Genomic DNA, 26,161 nt, shown 5'->3' with positions numbered 1-26,161 from the left:
TTTGCACGTTAAGTTAAGCATGGAAAATAGCGAGTACATTATAAGGTGTACAGATAGATTGACAATTTTATTTTCGAACACTGTACCAAAATTAAGGTTATGTTGCTGCATTTTTTTTAAATATTATTAATCAAGAGAAAATTTATTCCCATATCCGCGTTGCATTCTTGTATGATTTTAGTATTGCATTAATTTTTAGCTACTGACATAAGCTGTTATGGCAAGTTCTAAACACAGCAAAAAAATTATTAATGTCTCGCTTAAATCGTAATTATTTTTAGTGAGTAGTGCGCAGCAGTTAGAACTAAAATTCTTCCGTTAAATTAGAGCGAATTCTGTAACAAATTCATATGTAAACTATGTTCCAACTTATGTATAACAGTATATATATGTATATGCCAATACAAAAGTACGACTATGAGTTAAAATTAGACCTTCCTGTACGAGCACCTTCATCGGATAATGAAATTAACATATGGTTAAAATTTTACAATTCTAAATAATCTACAATTTAGTAAAAGATAAAATTTTCGAGCCTTTCCCATTTTTATGCTTCTTTACTTGACTGCGAAACATTTAATCGCTTTGAGTTCATTTACTTCTCTCTTACTGTTGTTAAAACTGGCTAGAGAATCACCTCAAACCTATAGATTCTAGGCCAATATTTCCAAATCCCTTGTATCAATTTTGCGTAGCTATGCTCTCATCGTGAAATTTTGGATATAAATTCGTTAGGCAAAATCTAATAGCGCATAATAACGAATTGATAAAATTCGTCACGTACTGATCTTTGAGCAAGAGATGTAACAGCGCGAAAAATGGAAAGATGTTTGCAGATTAGTAGGATAGTCCGATCATGGTTGAATTAATACAAGGTTGACCCACGCGCAGCTGCTCTTTGCGGATGTCGTTTGTTGTTCCGACTGTGACGTCAACATGGGACCAAAATGCAAATACTGTAGCGAAAGACGTTGTTTTTGTGCCGATTTTGAGATCAATTTAAAAAAAATTGCCCTCCTCAAAATCGTTATAAAGATCCCAGTAGCTTCAGCTAGTCTGTCTCTAAGTATATAGGGCTTATTGAGCAATTCGATCGTGTAAAACAAATAAATTCGAAACAAACAAACAGGGCCGACTTGCTGAGAGGCCGTAATCGCCGCAAGGAGTTCCTGTCCGATCATTCAGAAGATGACCATAAAAAATGAAGCTCTCTCCTCAACGAATCCCGCTTATATCAAGTGAGTTGATGTCTAATTATCTCTGATTAATTATGTCAGTTTTCATCTGATACTTCTCAATTTATTTACGATGTTGTACATGTTTCAGTGAGACTGTGAGTAGAATCAGATCCTTGTATTTGATGTGACACTGACACCTAGGCTACTAAGGCAGCAGGTAAGGCTAATGGCATGCCTAGAGATTAAATCAAAATACTGTTTTGTGTTTATGTTAGGGGCTAAGAAAGTGAGGAAAATTACCAGATATGTAAAATTACCTAGGTAATAAAGTTATTGACGAATGATGATGATATAATTTATATCGAAGAAAAAGAATCCTCATAGTTGGATATTACTATTAGAATAGCCTATTTGTGCATCCTGGCGATTGGTGCTGGCTGTGCTGCAACTCTCAGCAAGGTGAAATTTGGCAGGGGAACCCAGGGACAAGGGGTAATATAGGTACAAACATGTGCTATGTTCCATTTTGAGGAGGTCAATTTTTTTTAATATCATTTCAAATATGGCACAAAAACAACGTGTTGATCTCTACTGTTTACATTTTTGGCCCACGTTGACGTCACACGAGACATGCGCAGAACGGCGAAAAAATCGTCGTCGCCGTGGGTCAACCTTGTATTAATTCAACCATGAGTCCGATGACCTCTGGAAGCTGGCTCAATTTAGGGTTATATTATTGCTGGATCTGGGGTAGAAAATCTTGAGTTCATGGACGCCATGCTACCGACCCTATCAAAAGTCGACGCAGACGTCAGTGTGACTGAAGTTGAGGCGGAGGTGTGTGTGTGATGCGTGCCTGTGCGGCAACCCACATGCTTCGTCTCGTTGCGAATAGGCTTTTGTCTATTTAATTATAGTGGTGTTGTCATTGGTTTTCATAATGTCTACTCTTACATTATCTTTGTTTCTGGAATCATGAGAAGTCTCTGCTAATCTGCCAGTGCCAGCCGTTCCAGGTAAATTATCCCGCCTACCTGGAGTTCTAACTAGAGGGATGCGGTTGTCTACTGATAGTTTATCCAGCCCAAACTGTACATTTATCTAAATATAATCCATTTTTCTTCCGACTGATTTTGGTTGGAACGATAATGCATCATTGAGGTCTATTTAGGTAGTGAAATGCTATAGCAATTGACGCTTGTCGTAAGGGAGCATTCGAATAATTTACCGAATCGCCAACAAGTGCTTCTGGCTCTGTTGGTTGTTAGTCTTAATCACTTTTTTGGAATAATATTAATGAATTGCAAGCTATGCGTCAATTATTTATGTAAGAGATTACGTTTAGTGTTGACCATGTTGCGAACCTGTGAGCAGTACACTCGAATTATCTTAAGAACTCAGGCGCCGACCTTGGCTATTATGTGACCAATGCACCTACGCTTCCACTCGCCCACTGCTGCCTGCTGCCTGTTGTGCGAGTGCCTGCTATATGATATGCGAGGTTCACTTTCGCTTTTGGTAGTTATATCTATTATTATTTTTATTTATTATATATTCTGTTATCTCAGCTACACCTATCTAGGGAGAGTTGCAGGCGCTCCCTCTCGGCGCACCCTCAGCTTAACAGTCAATGCACTCAAATTTTAACCATTATATAGTGATATCATCTGTGATTAAGCCTTGTCGGCCAGTCGCTGATTCTTAAACACTCAGCCACCTTGCTGATTCTGACCAGAATTTCTACACCTAGTTGCGGCTTGCGGGTTTTGAAACCACAACTCGCTACTGCAATATTGGTGATCTTGACCACTCGGTCGACAGAGCACAAACATTATAAGTTATACTGTGAAATGTCATAGGTCTTTCAATTCTAATTTATTTTTGAATGGCCTTTTTCACCAGATGTTACTTAAACTATTTCATATCCGATTAAAATTGTCCTGTGTGTGCAGAAGGAAGTCTTGAATCTTATCAGTTGCTTCGTTGAACCGTTGCAAGTGAGATAAAGCGCTTTAGAAGCTCGCAAATAAAGTTATTCCTTCAATGCCAGCTCTATGCCATCTTGCAAGAAGCAAAATATGCATTTTGCTGCGCCTGTTTTGCGTGACATTATAACGGGAGTCTCAGCTCCGGTCACTGATTCTTAACGCCACTTGAATGAGAGAACGACGAGCTTGCGGTAAGCGCCTCAAATATCCCCTTACGCCTCGCGCTTCTGCGCTGTCATTGCATGTGTCAGGTATAAGCATGCTGAAGAAAGGAAGCTTTTTGTGGAAGTAGGATGAATCTTGCTTTGTAGAATCCTTTTCTGCGACTGTTCCTTGCGACTGAAAATTGTATTGTATTGAAATTAGTTTCTTGCTTTCATTAATGGCTATAGGTACATAATAAGCAAAGTTGCGTGTAAAACTTGTGATCCATCTATAATGGCAGTATTCGCAAAAGTATTGCTGAAAAATGACGCGATTATTTCTCTAGTAGTTTTAATTAAGCTATATACTTGCAATATCGCACCGGATATCGCAATGAACTCGGGGTTACCGATATTTTTTGCTTAGGCGCGATATTTTATAAATATTTCAAGATTTATTACGACCAATAACTAATTTTGTCTCAATATATTCTGCTCTAAGTTCATTTTCTTATTCATATATCATTATTGCCTCAATATTCATATATCAATGCGCTGTTTTGCGGAAAATTGTAACTCGTACAGTTTTCTATATATTTATTACATATTAGACTCTCTGAAGTATTTTGTTGAGTTCGAAGTAATTCTTACTACGTCTTTGGGGCGTTGCTAACCTATTGGTTGCCAACATGATAAGACGCTCGGCCGTACAGGCGTCTGTGCAAGAAATGGTTGGGATTTTCTATGCCATGTCTATGAAGAGAGGGTGGCATGCGTATAACGCTTGAAATCATTATTTTTGTGGAAGTGTGCGGCATTATTGAGCCATTTGCTTCCTATCCCTTCCCTGCAACTCATAAAAATGTGCATAATTAATGCTGAACGACTGGTTAATTGTATTCGCTATCCGGACGCATTCTAGGGTAAAATTGATTTTCATTTTCCCCCTGCTCTTGAGAATTATTTTGATCAAAAATACAAGCTTATTATCGAACGGTGCTCAGACAATAAGCTAATTGCATATTACCCCGAAGCGTTTCGTGTTATTCCGCCATTCAGCTTCCACTTTATTGAAACAATTTTATCGTGGTTCAGGCTAGGTACGGGGAATCAAATCATATTTTGGGACCGTCATTTTGTATTGAACCCTGCATATAAAGTTCTAGAGTCTAATTTTATTCGCACTGCTCTGTTACTAGAAATCAAACATGTCTCTTGTTCAATCGATCGGTTGAACGTCATGTAACTTGGAATTTGTATCTCTTTGACGGCGTTGAAATGGTTGGAGTTGGAGCTTGATCCTCTATAATTTTCTACGCCGTGACGGCTGGCATGCCTAGATCCGGCCAAGCGTCAAGGGTAAATTTGTAAACAAACCGAGTGTAAACATGGTGTAAACAAACTCCCCAGACGTAAACTACAGTCAGCATGTGCTCCTACTCTTCCTGGCATTACTGTGCAGTGTGCACTCCGATATACCTGTCCGCTTATTGGTGACTTGTGCCTGCGCAAAGTTCCGGTCATGTCATTCAGTTCAACAAGATGTTTACGAGTTGCAACATCAATTCCATTATAGTTCGACAGTACATTCTGTTGCATTGAATTGTATTGGGGACGTCACCCAACGGATGCGCATTCTTATCCTTCACTCGTACCGTTCCCATACTTTTTCTCGTTGCAGTCAGGCCTCGGCCCAATCTTTTGTCATCACTGCTTTCGAATACGTTACCCTTATAATCCAAGTCACATATTTTTGATCGTTTTATATTAAATCAATGTAATTTTATTTTTCATTGCTACGAGTAATGTTACTTTAAATAATTTAGCTACTTTCAGAAGGTAATTTCTGTGTAGCTCCAAAACACCTGTGAGATACGAGTTCACTCAATAGCGTCTACGCAAATATAAACGTCTAGTAAATGCTCGTGATCAAAACTGCATTTACAGACTTTACAATTCAGTCGCGGATGATTAATCTACTCTAGAAACAACTAAATACGTGTTAATGAGAGTGTTTTATTTCTTTACTGCTTTATGATTCAATCCATCCTTCAATTTTACCGACATTGGTTTGTGCAAAGCATTTTAGCGGACGTAGAAAAGGATCATTATTTGATCCAATGTTGCTCTTTTTTCTGGATTTGATACACTTTTCTGATTAATATGTAGGTAACCTCCCTAATTTACACCAAGTTTCTATTAAAATGAACTCTCTTCCCTGTTTAAGAAATCGATGTTCTAAATTTATTTGGTTTGAATGGATGATGAATACCAACACCATTGTTCTTGGACTTAGTAGGGATGGGAATAGCTGTCCTGCTTAGAGCCGTTACTCGTCTCTAGTGCGCTATTACTGCCATTACCTAAAATTGCTGACATCCTTGCTGTAGCTAGGAGGGAGATGGGTGAAGTTTAGGATTTAAGTTCAGATGTCAAGTCTCCCAGCACTTACTAGTTTATTCGGCTGTACCTCGAGACGAGTCACTAATATATTTGATGGGGGGCGAGCTTTTACTTGAAAAGATAAAGATCGTTCATATAATCGATCATTAAACAATAATTCGGAAATCGAAATTTAACTACACTCTTGATAATTTAAATTAAATGTATAAATTCGAAGATAAGAAGTATCCTTTTTGGGCGAAATATGCCATTGCACGCTTTTTTAGTTAATGACCTCGATTATTTTTGTATCGTAGTATAATCGGAAATTGTGCGCTGTTTACGGTATCATCATGCAAGCACCAAATACCTGTAAAGATTGGGATATTTTTACCAGGATTGTTCACCGTGCTTTTCGTGTTATCCCTGTTCGTGCGCTGGATGTGTCGCGCATCGTAACACTGGGCGTGCCGATATTGCGGCTTGTCTTTGTTAGAGGTAAGTTTGCCGGATGCAGGTCGTCTGTTCATAATAATCCAGCCTCAATTACATGAATGCTATCCTGTTTCTTTCCAATTCGATCAGTTGATCGGTCTCAATTATTTCTGTATGTAGGGAAACAAAACAGACCTTTCTTTCATCGGTACAGATTGAAGCACTTAATTTTTTATCAACTCTGTTTTTCGTTACTTATATTTTTACAGTAACTTCCCGTGAAAGAACCTGCTCATTATTTTTCGGAGAATAATTTGCTATTATCCTTGCGCACAACTTCGCCTTCTCCTTCATGAAACTGAATGAATTATGAATTATTTGGCGGATTGAGACGGCATCGTCACTTAGACGGCATCGTTGAGAAGTTTGAACATAATAGCAGATGTTGAGAATGCTACAGGTCATCAGGATGACTTTGCTCTCGTGTGGCAGCGGAAGTTGTTGCTAAAAATGCGCTGCACTCACCGGAACAGAAATTGTTTTGCTCGCGTCGATGGGTCGCTAATCGTAGCCATGATGCGGGGAGGCTGAGCAACGGGCTCAGCCACAGGATCTGCCGCGCACAGACATGCTTATCCGGCTGAGTTCCATTGGTTGTGAATTTTATTTAATTATATTGTTATGAAGGACATGTAAACTTTCTGCAGATTAATGGTGAAGACAGCAAAGGTACGATGATCACTATTAATGATCAACTAACCTAACGTTTGTATTGGAAAGAATGAAGTGGCGTACCGTACTATCTACTTTCTAAAAACAAAAGAATAAATACATTTTAGCAATTTGCCTGTTGACACGACTTCCAACTTACCTTGTAGAATGGTATATAAACTCTATACTATTTTTAAATTTCACGAATTATCCATTCTGTCACTTTCCTGCGTTCATGAAAATTTTATAGTGCGAGTAGTAGAAAGTGGGTTACATGGGTGACAGTGAGATACGTCAATTATTTCAAATATCAAAGGTTTAATAATTCTCTCTGCCAATGAAATCAATGCAGTGTGCAGTTATAATTCTAAACTTGTTAAATATTACCTTTTAATAAAAAAAATCATTGAAGTGTCCCACTGTCCCCCATGTCTCACTGCACTTTCCCCTAATCCATTATCAGGTCCATTATCACGATTGCTACGGATGTTCAGGAGGTTGCCTTGCCAGGGGAACGCGTTGCTCGGCAGTGGGGTAACGTGAATAAAGGCGTCATCGCGCAGCTCGCTTAAATTGGACAACTTGCGTGTGGTTATCGCAGTGTTCTCACCATTGTTAAGAGTGAACAGCTCTCGGGTGGTCGTAATATACAACTATTCGCGAGACAGTGCGTAAATCGGTGTACTTTTCCCAACATATTTTCTTCTAAAATAACGAAGCTTGAAATCAAGTTTTTGTACATTTTTCCGAACGGCAAATTTTAAAAGCAACGTTTTTATAACAGAAATTGCGTGTAATTTTTTATCATTCTGCGCCAATGAACTTATTATGCAGCGAATCGGACTGTCATTAACGACAGGTGACTCATTAAATGACTTAACTTGCCTGGCTCAGTGACGTTAAATATGGTAGCTTAGCAAATAAGGTGCATCCATGCGATGAAAAAAGTGTGGTCAACCGCGCTGTGATTGTGGCATATGTTGCAGGATGCGCGGCGTGTGTGCGCGTCGCCGCTGGCGGCTGGTGAGCGGCGTGACGGCAGCCATGTCGATGTTGTTGTTGCTGCTGCAGCTCGTCCGGTCACCTTCCTTGTATCTCAGACATCCTGACGTGCTCATCCCCCTCAAGTGAGTCCATTATTCAACTTCTCAGACATTCCTATCCATTACACGAGTCTTGATTTAAATTCCTATTGTTATGCTTATCCCGCTGATGTGAACTTTTGTATTCACCAATCTGGGCGGCTCGTAATTCTCAACTGAGTAATAATATCCCGACCAACTAGCCATTCTCGACTCTAACGTGCGTCTTCGACCAGTCTGCAGGTTTAAGTTTCGCTACCGTGTTTTTTATTTTTATATTACATATTTATATTTTGTCTTTATCATGTTTCACATAAGTTCTACAACACAGAGACTGTTGTCCAATTGTCCGCTGGGTTCTCACGAGCAGTAGGCAATGGTCGCTATTTTCTGCACTGCAGGTCCCGACACAGCAATCAAGAGGAGTACATCGACCGTCACGGTATCCACGTTGTGGTTGGCCACTACCTTGGAGATGACAAACCGGGAGCGCCCGGACCCAACCTAACAGAGGGTGAGTTACTAACCTATTGGTCTTGCTACTATGTTCGTCTTTTAAGAAAATATATATATGTTGCCTCTATAAATTATAATTTTTAGGTACAAAATTTACTTGACGAGTTTGAATCGGTTCAATTTCAGTTAAACAGATTTGTTGTAGAAGTACTATTCATTATTTTCAACGAATATGCTTGCAATGCTGCAGAGCTGCTGAACACGAACGGGTTCTCGCCTCACCCGAAAGCTGGTGCCATGGGCGCTCCCGTGCAACTGGGCAGTTGGGAGGGCGCGCGCATGCAGCTCCTCTACCACATCAACAAGTTCAACCTCCTCGCCTCGGACAGAATTCCTCTTAACCGCACTCTGCCTGATGTCAGGAAGAAACAGTGAGCTATACGCAATATTGTCGAATTCCCTGCCTGCTATAGAGCATTTATGTTCTGTATCTTCTTTCATAGCTTGTTCTTAGATGCCATCATATTTTCTAGCTACTTCCTCCATTTATTGGGTTTTGATCTCTTCTTATTTTTCTTAAGAATAAAAGCTTTTGACAGTAAGTAAAACCTTTTTCAAAGTGGCTGTTGGCCAAAAATTTGGCAGTTCTCGACGTTCTATGTTTGATTTCCTATCAGATGCCAGCAACTAGACTTCAAGGTATCGACGTTGCCGACATCGTCAGTCATCATCGTGTTCCACAACGAGGCTTGGTCGACGCTGCTGCGCACCGTACACTCCGTTATCAACCGTTCGCCTCGGGAGCTGCTCGCTGAAATTATACTTGTTGACGACAGTTCACAGCGCGAGTTTCTCAAGGTATCTATCCACCTTCATATTTTAAATTCACATGTCTTTGCTTTTACATTTATTGTTTTGATATCGTTGGAAATTTCCGGGGGAATTTTAAATCATTGGCAATTTCTTTTTACGCTCTGTGACAAAAAAAGATTTTTTAATCTTTGTGATGTCACGGTTAATGATTTCTGATACAAATTACCTAATTGTTGCTATCAGCGTCCCTTGGAAGAGCACGTGGCGTCGTTGCCAGTGCCTGTGCGCATCATTCGCTCGGTCACACGGACAGGTCTGGTCCGCGCCCGCCTCCTGGGGGCACAGCAGGCTAGAGGGCAGGTGCTTACGTTCCTCGACGCCCACTGCGAAGTCACCACCGGTGAGGAGAATACAGCACGACACGAGCTGCTTTATCAATTTATTACATTAGGTATATAAGTACGTAATGCGTACTAAAGTATCTCGCTTCTAGGAAAGCTCATCTTACTTTTTAGTGCATGCTTGATGTGAAAATACGTTCTTAAAGATGCAATTTTTTCCTTGCAAATTCGAATTTTTTCGCTCATTGTGATGGGTTTTCAATTCAATTTTAGATCTTTGATTTCAATCAAAGTCAACTACAGTGGAAAACAATTATATTCGTCATGATTTTTTTTCTCAATTTCTGAATGCAATACCATGCGTACTGACCGTGTATTCGATTCAAAAAAGAAAGTAATTTCTAAATAAACGAAGAACAAAATTCTCTTTGAAGTTCCGCAACAACACCTTCATTCGTTCTCAAATTCTTTCTTTCAATTTATTCTCAATCGGATAATACTTAACGCTCGCGTTCTCAATGAAGCACCTATTCATTTAATGTACAGGCTGGCTGGAGCCGCTACTGTCGCCCATTGCTGAGGACAAGACGCGTGTGGTGTGCCCCATCATTGACATAATACACGAGGACACGTTCCAGTACGTGCGCTCCTTCGAGCTACACTGGGGAGCTTTCAACTGGAATCTTCATTTTAGGCGAGTGTCGCATGAAGACGCCTTCTCATTTAGAGATCTAAAGGCATAACATCTCTGTTTTTTAATAATTTGTAAAGATCCATTCAATATTCTGGGAGCAACTACTGTAATATTTGAGGTGAATTGGAAAAATAAGTCTCCTGTAAGCCGTTTCTTACTCTTTGCCAGTTTCTGATCAAAAAAATGTTTGTTTTTAGATGGTTTACGCTTGGCAGCCAGCAGGTGGATGTGCGGAGGTCAAACATCACTCAAGCGTACAAGTAAGTCATAAAATAAGCTTAGAAAGTGAGGCTGATTTTTAGCGGTCATAATTCAGTTTCAAAAATATTTATGTCTACTGCATTCTCTACACGTTTTGGTGCTAAAGTAATGTCAGTTTCTACATGTGCTTTTTACATACTTGAGCTAAAAGTTTCATCATTTACCATATATCGCTTATTGTTAAGAACCAATTTGTAAATAATATTGATTTCTTGGTTTGTCCTTGCCACAGGACTCCTGCGATGGCTGGCGGACTGTTCAGTATTGACAGGAATTATTTCTACAGTCTTGGCAGCTACGATAATTCCATGGACATCTGGGGCGGCGAAAATTTAGAGATGTCGTTCCGGGTTAGTAAGAATTTTTAGTTAAATTTACCATGCCATTGAAATAATCATAATTAATTGAAACCTTTAGATGATTTCAGGCGGTCATGCCCCCAGACATTTGTTTCTTTGATATAATTTGGTGGGTTCGGTACATATTATTAGTTTCGGTGCTGGATTGTGTCCAGGTTTGGATGTGTGGAGGCAGCATCGAGATCGCGCCGTGCAGTCACGTAGGGCACGTGTTCAGGAAAAGCTCACCCTACACGTTCCCTGGCGAGGGTGGCGTGGGTGGCGTCCTGTACCGTAACTTGGCTCGTGTCGCTCTGGTCTGGCTCGACGACTGGAGTAACTTCTACTTCAGGATGAACGCTGGTGAGCTCTTCGACAATTGGTACCTCGAGACTAAAAACATCGCACGCATTCCTTATTATAGTTTAATTCTATTATAAGTTTTGAACAAACATATAATTGTAGAGTATATACTACATTATGGCACAGCATTCGGTTACAATCGAGGTATTAGGTATTTAGGTATTTAAAGCGGCACAATACTCCCATGTACAGATTTATATTTTTCTAATCTTTAACACACAGATGCCAACAAGGAACGGAAGAGTGTGTCCGTGGCGGATAGACGACAGTTGCGCGACAGGCTGAACTGTAAGAGCTTCCAATGGTACCTCGAGAATGTTTGGCCGCAACATTTCTTCCCGATGCCTGATAGCTTCTTTGGCAAGGTAATTGCAGGATCTTTGAACCTCGTATGTGGGCGAATATTAGCAAATCTAGATTGATCACTCGCCTGGTTCCATTCGATATTAATGGATGAGCGTATCATAAATAAATGGATTGACAAGACTACTGAGATTCTCAACCCTAAATGATAATTTAACTTCTACACTGATTCTAGACTTTCTTAGTGAATACCTGTTGATGAACGTGCAAATTACGGCGCGTTCGCTACTGCATGTGAGTTAATTGCTGTTACCTGTCCTCAGATACGTCACGAAAAGCAGGCGAAGTGCATACAGCAGCCCATCACGGGGAGTAGTAGTCAACCCACAGGCCCTGCCATCCTCCAGGACTGTGTTATAGAGTTTTATCAGCCTCAAAGTTTCGTGTTCAATAAGAAAGGATTCATCATGACGGACGAAAGTGTCTGTCTGGATGTACCTGAGTCTCGGACCGTTCCTAACCCGCAGGTACGGCTCATGGCGTGCAATGAGTATGACCGCCAGAAGTGGACTTACGACGAAGATACTCGACACATCGTGCACGTTCTTTCAGGCAAGTGTTTGGATATCGCGGGCGTGGCGCATCCTACGGCCCTGACGCTTAACCCATGCGAAGATATCCCTTCGCAGCGCTGGACTTTCAAGCATGATGACTGGACCAAACCTCTGGACCCGTGACCTGCTCTGTCAGCTTGAAGAACTGACGAGTAAAAGATTCTCGCGATTATAAATAGGGGGAGGTATTTGAAAAATTGTGTCATGCAGGTGTTCTAAATTCTTGAAGAGACAATTTGGGGATTTCTAATCGTAAGAGTAGTATTCCATTTATTTTGGAATCCTTCAGTCAGCAGAGTATTAACTCGATCGCCTCGTGCGATATAGATTTATATTTTTTTATGTATTTACATCCCAGGTGTAATTGATAGAAAGCTATGTCCATGCCTTGGTACTGATAAAGTTAGCCAAGATAATTCAAAGGACTTTCTACTGCACTAAAGTGTGCAGGCAAATTGAGAATTTGTTTTAAATATTTTCACCTCGCACAACTAAAACATCGTTCAATTATTGAGACCATTTGAGCAGGCATCATAAAATTCAACTTAGTTAGGTGGCGTGATAGCAAATAGTCTCTTAGTCTTAAGGTTAGGTAAACCTTCAGAATTACACGGTAATGGATATGCAATACAGAAGCGTGAAGCTAATGTTCCTGGGCAACAAACCGACTACTTCAAAAGACTCAATTTAGAAGGCCTATATTGTAGATTCATATCTTACATCACCTCGTGGATGACTTGTAATTATTGCAAGGATAGCATGCGAATAAAAATAGTTACACATCAGTTTCCACATATTTCAACGTGAATAAGATGTTGAAGTTATTATTTATTTTAAGTTACCATTTATACTATTTACAAACATGGAACTGCAACGAAATAACGATCGTGATTGAAATATTCTTTCTATGCTGGCAGTTTTGCTTTTGGTAAGACCAATATTGCGCAGCTTCAAGCCCATTGTATTCGCTTGACAAAATTCTATGCCAAAGAAATTCAAGCAAGAAATTTAGGTTAACATGTAATCAATATTTAATTTACTTTCCTTACTATTCACAAGCATTGTTATCAGTTCTTAATAAATGTGCATTACTGTGGATCGAAATAAATATTAGTCTATCCAATTATAAGGAGGTCACCAGAAATCCTGTGCGGGGGAACCTCCAGGTTTTTGGGAGCAGGGCCTTTACGAATGCGCCCAGCAAAGTCGTAATGTGAGCCGTGGCATGGACAGTAGTAGCCGCCGAAGTCACCTGAATATTTTAGACAAACCGTTATAATGGTCACATAGCATCATGCTGATCAAGTTATCTAAGAAGTTTTTCAAATTTGACGGCTTTCAGTCCAGCCTTAATAACTTCAATTAATATTCGAACCTTTGCCCTCGATGGGGATACAGCCGAGATGCGTGCACACGCCGATGAGCACCTGCCAGCGCAGGTCAGGGAAGCGGTCCACGTCAGGGACGGGGTCGCGAAGAGAGCTCACATCAACAGCCTTCTGCTCTTCAATTTCTGCATCCGTCCTTAACAAACGTCACATTAGCTTGAAATTGTCACATTAGCTTGAAATTGTTTTCTTAGCTGAAATTGGTTTTTTGTCATTCGTTGATAACAGAACTTTCTCAATATTCAGTCGATTGAAATGGATGATTAGATTCAACTAGATCCTATATATGCGTGTGTATATATATATATATATCAGTTTTCTCATAAGTCTCAACCAAAATCTCGGTTTCTCGGAAGTTGGTAAATATCCGAATAGATGAATGGCTTTCCAGTTAATAAACTTTCACGCCCGAATATTCGCTTTTTCTAGTGGGTTTGCCAAGTTCTGTGCGGCTGTACAGGAACCTCTCATACCTTACTGACAAAGTTGTGTCAAATAAAAGTCAAACCCATGAACTACCAATCAGTTCATGCCATCAAACCGATCAGATTACTGAGGTCATTCAAAAGTTCAACACTCCTGTGCTCTTCTTAATTTAACATTGATAACTGAACTACAACAACAACAAAAAAAAAACCCTCATTTCACATCAACCTTTACAACGAACTTGACTTATCCTGAGAAATTATAAAGTTATTAAAGCTTACTTGTGCCTGATGAAGATGGGTTTTCCAAGCCATGTGACCACCAAGCTCTTGCCTTCTGGGATCTTCGACGTCTCCACCTCAATGCTGGCAACTTCCAAGGCACTCTTGCTGGGTGCAAAGTGGTTCACAGAGCCTCGGACAATGCCCTTGGCGAGCACAGCCCCAGCAGATGCCGCACCTGCAGGTCAATGATCTCATCTTTTAGACATCCAATTGATTATACATGCCAAAATTAATTTGTTAACTGATGATGAAGATGATTAACTGTGACTATGTCAATGGTCATAGAGTCACAGTACCATTTTCCATTATACGGCAAAGAATTTTCCTAACTTTAATAAAGCTTTGAAATGATTGGTTATTTCACCATAAAAGTATTTGAACGATTTAAATATATCTTGAATACAGTAAAGGAAACCTCAGTTTTTAAGCATAGCAATGTAATTTAAAGCTTTTGATTCCCATTTACATAATTACATTTCCAGCATTGTAAAGAGTCGAACATTAAAATTGAACTGAGCTATATCCAAAGGATTGAAAAGAGTTTGTAGATAAATATACTAATTAATTCTAACTAAGGAAAGTTAAACCATCTATACTATTAACGCTACAATCTTGAACTCTTTAGCATGCACACTTCCATATTACGTTGCATTATACATAACTATCAAAACGGTTAGCTCTACAGTATACATCGCCATTGGTTAGAATGCAGAATTATTAGAATCCAGCAGATACTTTCACAATACAAGCACTTATTATCTTGAACAAAATAACTTTCAAGTACCAGGCAGCCAATGTTTCTCAGCCTTTTAAATATTCTGTGTCAACTAGTGAATGATGGACATACTGCAATAAATATCTTATGAATTCTACACAGAATGACTCAATTAAAAAAAAGACTAAATGATAGAATACAACATTCACCAAAGCTTCAACAACTTTTGTAAGATAATAATTTAATAACTCTAAAGACTATTACATACAAAATAATGTGCATACATGAAGATATTTCATCTAAATTTTCAGTGCAACATAGCAGTCTTGAGCCTTGTTGAGATTTGAAATTCTCTATCAGTAACATGAATGCAGTTCCTTCTAGTTCATTCATCATAAAAAGTCCAAAAAATTAAAATTATTACAAGGGAGTATGAGGGATCAATGTATCAGTAGGGATATCAGTAGCAGGAGGGGACGAAGCAGTCCCAGTCTTTTATTTCATAGCCATCACATGGTGGAACTAAAGTGATACTTACTGCCAAGTACCATGTACTTGAAGAGCTTCCTTCTCTCTTCACTGGTGGGGGTCGTAGGGTCCAGAGTAGCAGGGTGGCGCACATCACTAAAATCAGGTACTTTAAGGTCTGTGTGAGAGGAGCGAGCTTGGCACAGGCCTGTATACAAAGAGAACATCATGAGAAAATGTATATCAATACATAAAATAATATAGGTAATGCTATGAGAATTTCAGTCTACACGTACAGTTTTACAGGGAATAAAACACGGTAATAGCACATTTAAAAAAAGGTATGTATAGTTCAAATAAATAAAATAAAATCTTAGAGCATTTGCAAATTGGTTTAAAATTTAAAATATTTTTTTTAATTGTTCATTACTGCACAAGTTTTTTGAGCAAACTGATGGAATGTATCAGTAAAATTCTATGAATGAACAATTTGAATGGAATAAAATGGAATATAAAAAACAGTGATCATCAGTACTAGAGTTTGTCCACTCTGCGGAGTTTGATTTGGAAATTGTGTTGAAAAGATAAGGATTTTATGCTCAAAGTGTTATCAATATTGTTGAGGATTTATTGCAAGAACTCCCAACCTAAACCTTCAAGATTTCTTCCCAAAAATGCATTTAAGTTGTTTCTAACAAGGAATGTGTGGGGAAAATCTTGTGAAGAGATCTTTTGATGCAGATGTGTTGCCAAAAATTATCAAATATTCACCCACTCTCTGTACCCTGGCAGTATGCTTGTGGTGCTGACAGTGCTATCAGGGTGAAGAGAGTGGGTAAATATTCAAAGATCTTTTGCAACACATCAGCATCAAAATTCCCACTTCAGTTCATATTTTAAGCTTACAAGTTTATTGCATATAATAGACTGACTAGGACAATTTTACAGTTACACAGACATCATTACATGAAATTGTTTACTTGCACCTACCTCCTGGACTACTTACTACTGAAATTTGTCAAGTGCTTGTCAGCCTGGCCTAGGGATGGCAGTTGCAATGGCGTTAGGTGATGCGGTACTACTTGCACAAGTATTAATAATTTATTAAATCATTATTTACTATTTATTATTATCATTAACTTATCATAATTACTTATTATCATCATTAACCTATCATATGATGAAGGCATCAAGGAACCCACCTGCATCATTCATTCATCTTTAATTAATCATTAATTCATCATTCATTTGTTATTCATTTATCATTTGTTTATCATTTATTTATCACATTTTATTATTATTCAAACTGGAATTTATTCTGTTCAATCCCATTTTTGGTCAATTTATATCATCCATATCTATCAGTCACACCTGTTTCCCCCACCCACCTGCAGTCAAAGTCTCAACCAAAATGTTTTGATTTGGTGGTCAATTTTTAACACGTTGACTACGATTACTTCATCTTGTACTATTATTTCATTTTTTGCACCATAAACTGGGGTAACTTAGACTCCCGGGGTAACTTAGACCACTTTTCGTTTTTTTAACAAAAACCCCCAAAACTCAAAAACTATTTGACATAGAAAAATTCTGGCAATGGGCATTAAAGGCCTAATACTGAGGCTATGTAACACAATAGAAAGATTTAAAAAGTTTGCATATCTAATAGGTTAAAAAATTAAAAATGTGACCCATGAAAAAAAGCTATTATTTAAAGACTGTCGGAGTACCCCCTCCAATTTTTTTATTTTTTGGCAAAATAACTCCAGGTTTTGATGCATTGTAGTACAACTCTTCTAGTTACATACCATGCAACAAACAAATTTTAGGAAAGTCTCATAGTTTGCAAATGGGGGGTGCCACCCCCCAATGGGGGAACTTAGACCACCTAATGTCAGCCCTGACGGGGTAACATAGACCGGATAGAAAATTAATTTAAAATGACCATATATAACATATTTTATGTTTGATACACCTATTAATGTATTTTATTTATGTTTCAGACTCTACAGACTCGAATTATTGTTAGATATAGAGTTTAAACTTATAAGTATTGACCTTAGTTCAAGATGCCTAGGACCTACAAACGTCCAAAGGGGGTTCGTACCTACCAGCATTACAGTGGAGATCTTGTTGATAAAGTAGTGCAGAAGATCAAAGACAAGGAAATAAGTTAGACAAAAGCTGCAAAGCAGTATGGCATTGGCAAGTGTGTTCTTTTCAACAGAGTGCATGGAAAAACTGTGCTTAGTCCTGGACGACAGACTATTCTCTCACAGGTAGAGGAGGCCCTTATAGTGGACACTTCAGTGCAGTGACTATGGCTTCCCTCTCCAACCAATGGACTTACGCATCATAGTCAAAAGCTACCTTGATTCAGGAGGGCGCACCGTTCCCATGTTTTCTATGAATTTACCAGGCCCAGACTGGGTCCTGCCCTTCATTAAGCAGCATAGTGAGGTCAGAAAGAGAGTATCCAATGATATTAAAAGGAGCAGAGCCTCTGTGGGGGAGGCAGAGTTGAGGGATTACCATGAAAGGTTAACAATCAAGCTCCAGGGCATTCCTCCCAGTCATATCTTTAATTACGATGAGACAAACCTAGCAGACAATACCAGCGCTTCAAAATTCTTATATCGCAGAGGTGTCAAGTATCCTGACCAGGTTATTAATATGAGCAAGAGCTGCGTCACGATGATGTTGTGTGGATCTGCTGATGGTACATTGTTGCCACCTTTCATAATATACAAAAGTGACAACCTCTACACATCATGGATACAAGGAGGTCCAAAAGGAGATCCTTGCTGTCATTTTTGCTGCTGTAAGAACGGCACACAATTCCATAACACAGCCAGTGGCTGGATGGATACTAATGCTTTCCAGAAGTGGTTTAGTGAACTCCTCTTGCCTCACCTTCAAAACCTGGATGGGCCCAAGGCTGTTATTGGTGATAATCTGAGTGCTCACTTCTCAGAGACTGTACTCAAACTAGCAGAAGACAATGACACCAAGTTTATCTGCCTTCCCCCTAACTCCACAGATAAAACACAGCCACTGGATGTCACATTTTTTGAACCTATGAAGAAGGCCTGGAAACATGTCCTGGAGGAGTTCAAAGTAGAAAACCCATATGTAAGCATAGTGAACAAGCAAGTCTTCCCAAAACAGGTGAACAAACTCTTCAAACACCCTTCATTCTATCCAAACATTGAAAAAAACCTGAAAAGTGGCTTCAGGGGTACTGGGATTTTCCCCTTAGACATAATTAACCTGCTTTTCAGACTGGGCAACACTCGTACTGGTAAAGATGCCACACCAGTCTTATCACGGGCTACCAGTTCCACTACATCCTCTTCCCTTGTGATTGAAGAATCACCTGAAGCAAGCAGTCTTTCAAATACCTTTGTCAATTACCTTGAAGAGAAGAAGTTTCCAAAATGTGCTAGAGGAGCACATCGTGGAGGAAGAGGAGCAAAAATTCAAGCTGGCACTCGTGTTGTGTCAACAATAAACCAAGATGAAGCTGAAGTATCTGGCCAATCCACTTTTGACATGCACCCTTCAACATCAAAAGATCCATTTGCATACGCAGTTCAAAAGAATGTTAAGAGGAAACTGGATTTGCTTGCAAGGAGAGATAATGCTGAGTCAGAGAGCACAGACATGGATACTGACCAAGATTCAGAAGAAACAAATGATGTCAGGCCTACACACTCCAGAAGTGCCAGAGTATTGACACCAATGCTTTCACCAGCAGGCACACCATCAAAGGTGCAGAAAGAAATACCCTCTCCTACTTCTGGGACCCCTACAACAGGTAATACAGGAATAGTTAGCTATTAGGTATGTTTATTTATTTGAAATGTGTTAAAAAATGAAAAAATTTTGTTAGTTGTGTGTTCATTGCTAAGAAGTTAATATTGTATTCCCTGTACAGGTACACCAGCAGGCACACCATCAAAGGTGCAGAAAGAAGTACCCTCTCCTAGTTCTGGGGCCCCTACAGCAGGCAATACATCTGACAAAGTGAAACCCACCCCTACCAAGAAATTAAAAACAACTGCTCCTATCAGTGCCACTGATGAAGGATCCTGCACCTCAACAATAACTAAAAGCAGTGCACTTAAAGTGGGTAGCTTTGTGATTACCAAAGTCTATGTCAACAACAGCAGTGACAAACATCGAAAATATTTAGCCACTGTTGATCACTTTGATGAGACTGAGGTGTCTGTCACATTCCTCCATGCAAGTGAATCCAAGATTGTATTTACAGTGGCTAAAGATGACACAGCCTCAGTGGAGATGAAGGACATCTGTGAAATAAATGACGTGCCTTATAAGTTTAATAGTAGAGAGCAGTATGTGTTCAATGCTGCTCTTGATGTAAGTCTGTAGGCATTAGCTTAGGTCAGTGATTCAGTCTTTATTTACAAAAGGAACATTTTTTATGTTTATGAAAGAAAGTTATTACATTTATGGAAGAAAGTTATTATGTTTATTTACAAAAGGAAGTTAGTGCATATATTTATAAAAGGAACAGTTAGCTATGTTTATTTCTTTGAAATATGTTCAAAAAATGGAAATTTTTTTGCCAGTTGTGTGTATTTTGCTCAAAAGTTAATATTGTATTCACTGTAAGTGAAGATAAATAAAGTGTATTGTTAAATACTTGCGAAATTATTAACATTGGGGGCAACTTAAACCAAGATGGGGTGACTAAGAAGACCCAATGGGGTTACTAAGACCACCCGGTCTAAGATACCCCCAGAGCTGGGGTAAAAAAGACCATCAATTTTTCTTTTAATTACATCAAAACTATGAGAGGCAGGAGCCAGCAATGTATGGTGAGTGAAGCTAGAGTATAGACCTGTATTTTGCATGTTTCAATTTAAGTTTAACTTATCTAGTAAAAAAAATGGCATCATTTAAAAAAAAGTGGTCTAAGTTACCCCAGTTTACAGTACTTTTTTTAAGCAGGGTAGCCTGGCGGTCATTTTTTCCGGACAAATTCTGTGATTTAATTTTTCTCAATTGCATTGGCCGGCTAAAATTTATGATAGGGGTACTTCCTAATTATATTTTAAATACCGTAAAATGGGGTAACTTAGACCACTTTTTATTTTATAAATGATGCCATTTTTTTACTAGCTAAATTAAATTTGAATTGAAACATGCAAAATACAGGTCTATACTCTAGCTTCACTCACCATAAATTGCTGGCTCCTGCCTCTCATAGTCTTTATGTAATTTCAAAAAAAGTGATGGTCTTTGTTCCCCCAGCTCTTGGGGTAACTTAGACCTGTCTCTTATACACATCTAGATGTGTATAAGAGACAGGTATTAGGCCTTTAATGCCCATTGACAAAATTTTTCTATGTCAAATAGTTTTTGAGTTGTGGGGGTTTTTGTTAAAAAAACGAAAAGTGGTCTAAGTTACTCCGCCGGTCTAAGTTACCCCATTTTACGGTATACAGTGAATTATCGGCCTTTTTTGTTCTCGGATTTGGCCGATTTTAGGCAACCTGAATTATGTATACCACTACCTCCTGGAGAAATACATTTCGTGGTACGCATATGTACCAATACGTAGTCAACGTGTTAAGATGCAATTTAATAATGGAAAAAATTTGTAGCTTTTTCACTTTCATTTGTATTCCACATGTGTTTAATTATTTATATGGTATTTTTCTACATTTTTTTGTTTTAAATTTAAGAGATTTGACCTATGATCAGGACTTCAGGACAAAATCTTTTTTGAGCACATACCTACTAGAAGTAGAGTCTAAAAATTAATTTTTATCAAATTAAATTGTAGTATTAATGCACCATTGCACCTCATGGTACATTCTCTATGTTTTATATAATGAAATAGTTTCCTCTTTTAAACAACAAACATTTTTCTAAAAGACAAAAAAGTTTCAAAAACTCATGATGGCAGACGAAATCATTCAGAATTTGAAGTGAAGTTATTAAAATAAATTTAACATAATAGGGAAAAAAAGAAAAAAATTTAAATCTGGAACGTATCAATGGGTTTTTAAAATTTAAAACAACTTTCAATCATTTAAATCTCAGTATGGAATGTGGATCAAGTCTATTTATTGTGAAATCAAACTTGACATGACCAAAAGAAATGTGTGTGACACCGCCATGTCAAATGTAATCGTAGAAGCTCGATGTGAATGTACGTCTTGAAAAAATTGCAGCTAATCTCACAAATTTGTGCGATATCACAAACTTTGTTCATATTGTCCAATCGTGAGAATTTTTTGCGAATGTAGATGTGTTTTTTTTTTTAGAACATATTTATTGCAAAAAATTTGTCAACTAGCCTACAGATAAATGACTAGTTAACTTGATTGAGGGTGGCATTGCCAACACGGGATGCGAGTGAGTCTCAGTTATGCCACTATGCCAGATGCTGCCAATACCGTAAAATGGGGTTACTTTGACCGGCAGGGTAACTTTGACCACTTTTCGTTTTTTTAACAAAAACCTCCAAAACTCAAAAATGATTTGACATAGAAAAATTTTGTCAATGGCCATCAAAGGCCTAATACTGAGGCTAGCTATGTAACACAATAGAAAGATTTAAAAAGTTTGCATATCTAATAGGTTAAAAAATTAATAATGTGACCCATGAAAAAGAGCTATTATTTAAAGCCTGTCAGAGTACCCCCTTCAATTTTTTCATTTTCTAGTAAAATAACTCCAGGTTTTGATGCATTGTAGTAGAACTCTTCTAGTTACATATGCAAAAGACAAATTTTAGGAAAGTGTCATAGTTTGCGAATGGGGGGTGCTGCCCCCCAATGGGGAACTTTGACCACCTAATGGCAGCTGTGATGGGGTAACATTGACCGGCTTGGAAATTAAGTTAAAATTACCATAGGTACCTATATAACATATTTTATGTTTGATACACCTATTAATGTTTTTTTCTTTATGTTTCAGACTCTACAGAGTCTTATATATGGTAATTTTAACTTAATTTCCAAACCGGTCAATGTTACCCCATCATGGCTGCCATTAGGGGGTCACATTTTGCCCATTGGGGGCAGCACCCCCCATTTGCAAACTATGACACCTTCCTAAAATTTGTCTTGTGCATATGTAGGGTAAACGCTGTATATTCCGTCATTGTGGGTAATTCCGTCACCTCTCTAGCTTTTCCTTTATATTAAGCTTTGTTTTAGTTCCATGCGTTTGTTGATGGTTGAAATGATGACGTCATACATTTGTGCATCAAACTACTGCCAAAACACTAGGTCTTGGCCATCTAGTGGGAAAATATTGAGATCCAAAGAGAGACAATGCAGGCTACCCAGTGACATCATCACATGAAAACTAATTCCGTCACAACTTGAATTGGACACACACAGATCGTTCCAAGCTTTGTACAAAAATTAAAATTTGCTTAATTAAAAGCTTAATAGTTGTTAATTAAAAGCATAATTAAGTAGTGTTCAATTACTTCAATATTCATTAGTGTTCTAATTCAAAGCCGTATTGTATTCCAATACAGCTCACACAGCAAACGGAATTCAAACACGTGGATGACGGCATTACGTATCAGTAGAATTTGAAGCGCGGATGGAATACGCCTCACCACGTGCCAAATATTGCCACACACAGTGACGGAATATAGGGATTTGGTAGGTTTGCATTCTAAAGGCTTTTACATAAATATGGCAACGTTTTGTGACGTTTCATCGTTGCCGACGCGTAGTACGGTGTTTTGAGAGTCACCTAAAGCAAACAGAACTTGAGTAATGCATACGGTTATTTTTTTATAGTTTTTCATTTCTCGATGCATCCTTAATGTGACGGAATATACCGCGTTTACCCTAACTAGAAGAGTTATACTACAATGCACCACAACCTGGAGTTATTTGGAGTTATTTTACCAAAAAATAAAATTGATTTTACCACCCGGTCAAAGAAACCCCAAGAGCTGGGGTAAGTGGTAACAAAGACCATCACTTTTTTTTAAGTTACATCAAAACTATGAGAGGCAGGAGCCAGCAATTTATGGTGAGTAAAGCTAGAGTATAGACCTGTATTTTGCATGTTTCAATTTAAGTTTAACTTATCTAGTGAAAAATGGCATTCTGAAAAAAAGTGGTCAAAGTTACCCCATTTTACGGTATAACAATTTAAACATACTTTGCCACTGCCACATAGCAGCTTCCAGCTTGGTATAACTTGACATTTTTCACTAAAAAGCATACAATATTAGTGACAATTATGACCCTTGACTCCACAGTTGCATTGCCAAATAACTTGATCTTGAAATAAGTAATGCAACCTTATCTTATGCATTGCCCTATTTAACAGAATAGGCTAGATAGGCTACCTAGCTAACCTAGGTAGTTTCTTTTGAAAGGCAGCAATATTATTGAATATAAATGCTGTGGGCCAGTGGGAAATGGCTAAGTTACTGACAGTCTGACATGGAAGCCTAACTATCAGAGGAGGCTAGAAATGCTGGACGGTGAATGCATCTGTTTTTTTTTCACATCAACGTAACTTAATAGGTTATAGGTATTCATCATTTAATGACATTCATCATACTACATGATGGTGGTCATGATGATGGCTGGAAGTTCACTTATAAAAAAGCTTTCCACCCAAGCAAGCATTGAAAACATCTGCCTTTAGGGCCGCAACTAGAGGTTTCCCGCCATTTCTGAAACCGCGAGATTTCCGTCAGATGAATTACCTCCTATCCAAATGTTAACAAAAGTGCGATATCGAGCCGCGAGATTCCAAATGTATTGAAAATTCGTCATGTTGAAGCCGCGAGATTTCAGAAACAAATAGAAAAATTCCAATCCTGCACCCAAGGTGAAAAGCTTTCCTTGGATACAGTGCTCTGCCAGCCTGCCAGGACCCCAGGTTACTGACTATAAATGAAAAGGAGGATCAAAAGTAGACAAAATGTTTCAATTGTATAGTACCTACATTAGATTTGTAATAGAATTATTTGGATGTCTCTTGTTTGATAGATATTTTTTATTTGTCTTTTATTTAATGGATTTTAAAAAAATTTCCAGGCCTTTTATTTGTAATGATCAACATGGTGGCAGGGAATTATTGTGAGTACTTATGCGTTTGCAAGAGCATTGCCCGGTCCGGTCCAGGGGGGGGGGGGGNATAATACATGCAGAAACGTACATTTTTTTATAGATATTAAAAATTTAGGCTCTATGACTTGTATACTATGTCTATCACAGTCTATAGGATTTTGAATCGCTGCATGCATTCAAATTCAAATTAGGTCCACCCACACCCCACGGCCAGTGTAGCTGTAGCTGTCAGCTCGCTCAGAAGTGTGAAAGCTTTTGCCGGTGAAGGTGTGTTATACGATCGGTCCATAAAGAAGTGTTGATCGGTTCAAAATGACATAAGAACAGGTTCTTTTGAATAACCTATGGATTGGCACCATGAATTGATCAAGCTTCAGTTAAGTATTAAGTTGACCAGTACTGTAGTACATATACCATACTTGGGGGTGGGGCTTATGGGCACAACCAATCACAGCTTGAAAGCATCCCCATCAACCAATCACAGCTTGAAAGCATTTCCATCAACCAATCACAGAGCTCTAGAAAGCAGATATTACAATTCCATTATCCAATCACAGCTGGAAAGCTGAAAGTGGCTAAAATCACAAACAATCACAGATGGAATTCTTGAAAAGGGTATGATATGTAAATAATGGACTGAAAGTGTAAAGTTCCTGGCCTTTCCAAGCTTTCAGGTCCTGCTTTCCAATATGCTATGTGTACTGGTTAATTTATTATCCCTCTAGAATTCCACACCACCAGGTGGTGTGGTGAACAAGATAACTATATATTCATAAATGTAATTTCAGTAAACTTTGTCTCACCTGGAGTAACCAGTTTTGCAGAATTTTTAAAGTTTCCTACAGCAAACGAAGTGGCTCTTACATTAGACAACATTTTGGTTTATTGTAAGAGATCCTGCCCTAACCGCACAATAACTCTGCCACTGCCGTACTGTCTTGGGTCAGGGTCAGTATTGTTTTGCAGTGATAAATTTAAATTACCCTAAAAATTTGTTTCTGTGAGTCTTGTTAAACTTAAAGCATATTTAAATATCGATAAATTCACTTTTTCAGTAAACACCCATTCTTGCGTAGTCTAAATAGGCAAAATTCATAGTATTACTTTTGAAATTAAAAACGAATCTTGCCAATTTGTCTTCCTGCGGTCTCTTGAAACTCAAACTTTGGAAAAATACTGGAAGCTGTTAATAATCATATGCATACGGCCAATTGCTAGTATAGTAAAAATGGTGTTTTAAATCCACTCGTACTAGCAGACACAATTTATCAGATAACTGCAATTGACCGGTTATGGACATGTCCTGTCCGTATAAAGCGGGAATGAAACCGAAATCGTATACTGTCATCCAACCCGAAAAAGGTCATTAAAAGATATTTCGATGAGATTTATGGATTTTTTAAGAAAAGGATAAATTTTTATGGTCACTGCTTAATTATTACCATTGCTTGTATAACCATGGTTCAACCATGTGTATAACCACCTAATAAAATCGAAATCAGAAAAATGTCACCGAATAAAATATCTGGGGTTATTGCCCAAACACAGATGTTACAGGCTTTGCGTTAGAAATTTCGTTAAAATGGTTCTCATTGGCAATCACTAAGCCAAACTGCAATGACAGGTAGTACAGCTCCTCGAGCCACCTACTCATGGTATGATCGTCCTTGAACCACCTCCCCTTGGTAC

General features: G+C 38.5%; 3 protein-coding genes across 3 annotated transcripts; 2 read left to right on the top strand and 1 right to left on the bottom strand.

The window, feature by feature from the left end:
* Positions 1-1,998: 1,998 nt before the first annotated feature.
* Positions 1,999-13,200, top strand: LOC108667546 (polypeptide N-acetylgalactosaminyltransferase 1). Its single transcript, XM_018154585.2, has 12 exons — positions 1,999-2,194; positions 7,824-7,964; positions 8,321-8,433; positions 8,626-8,806; positions 9,053-9,233; positions 9,432-9,588; positions 10,076-10,223; positions 10,421-10,483; positions 10,717-10,834; positions 10,999-11,185; positions 11,408-11,550; positions 11,812-13,200. The coding sequence occupies exons 2-12, from the start codon at positions 7,825-7,827 to the stop codon at positions 12,223-12,225; spliced, it is 1,845 nt and encodes a 614-aa protein (XP_018010074.1). The 5' UTR covers positions 1,999-2,194; position 7,824; the 3' UTR covers positions 12,226-13,200.
* Positions 12,881-25,427, bottom strand: LOC108667547 (cytochrome b-c1 complex subunit Rieske, mitochondrial). Its single transcript, XM_018154586.2, has 5 exons — positions 25,276-25,427; positions 15,454-15,591; positions 14,198-14,375; positions 13,478-13,626; positions 12,881-13,354 (listed from the first exon to the last, which is right to left on the bottom strand). Exons 1-5 carry the CDS (start codon positions 25,346-25,348, stop codon positions 13,218-13,220), a joined length of 675 nt encoding a protein of 224 aa, XP_018010075.1. The 5' UTR covers positions 25,349-25,427; the 3' UTR covers positions 12,881-13,217.
* LOC108667548 lies at positions 18,038-19,816 on the top strand. The gene is made up of 2 exons (XM_018154588.2): positions 18,038-19,200; positions 19,321-19,816. The coding sequence occupies exons 1-2, from the start codon at positions 18,057-18,059 to the stop codon at positions 19,776-19,778; spliced, it is 1,602 nt and encodes a 533-aa protein (XP_018010077.2). The 5' UTR covers positions 18,038-18,056; the 3' UTR covers positions 19,779-19,816.
* Positions 25,428-26,161: the final 734 nt, after the last annotated feature.

Source organism: Hyalella azteca, unplaced genomic scaffold (genome assembly GCF_000764305.2).
Source record: "Hyalella azteca isolate HAZT.00-mixed unplaced genomic scaffold, Hazt_2.0.2 contig12524, whole genome shotgun sequence".
Taxonomy (NCBI): domain Eukaryota; kingdom Metazoa; phylum Arthropoda; class Malacostraca; order Amphipoda; family Hyalellidae; genus Hyalella; species Hyalella azteca.
This window is presented reverse-complemented; position numbering and strand designations above follow the sequence as displayed.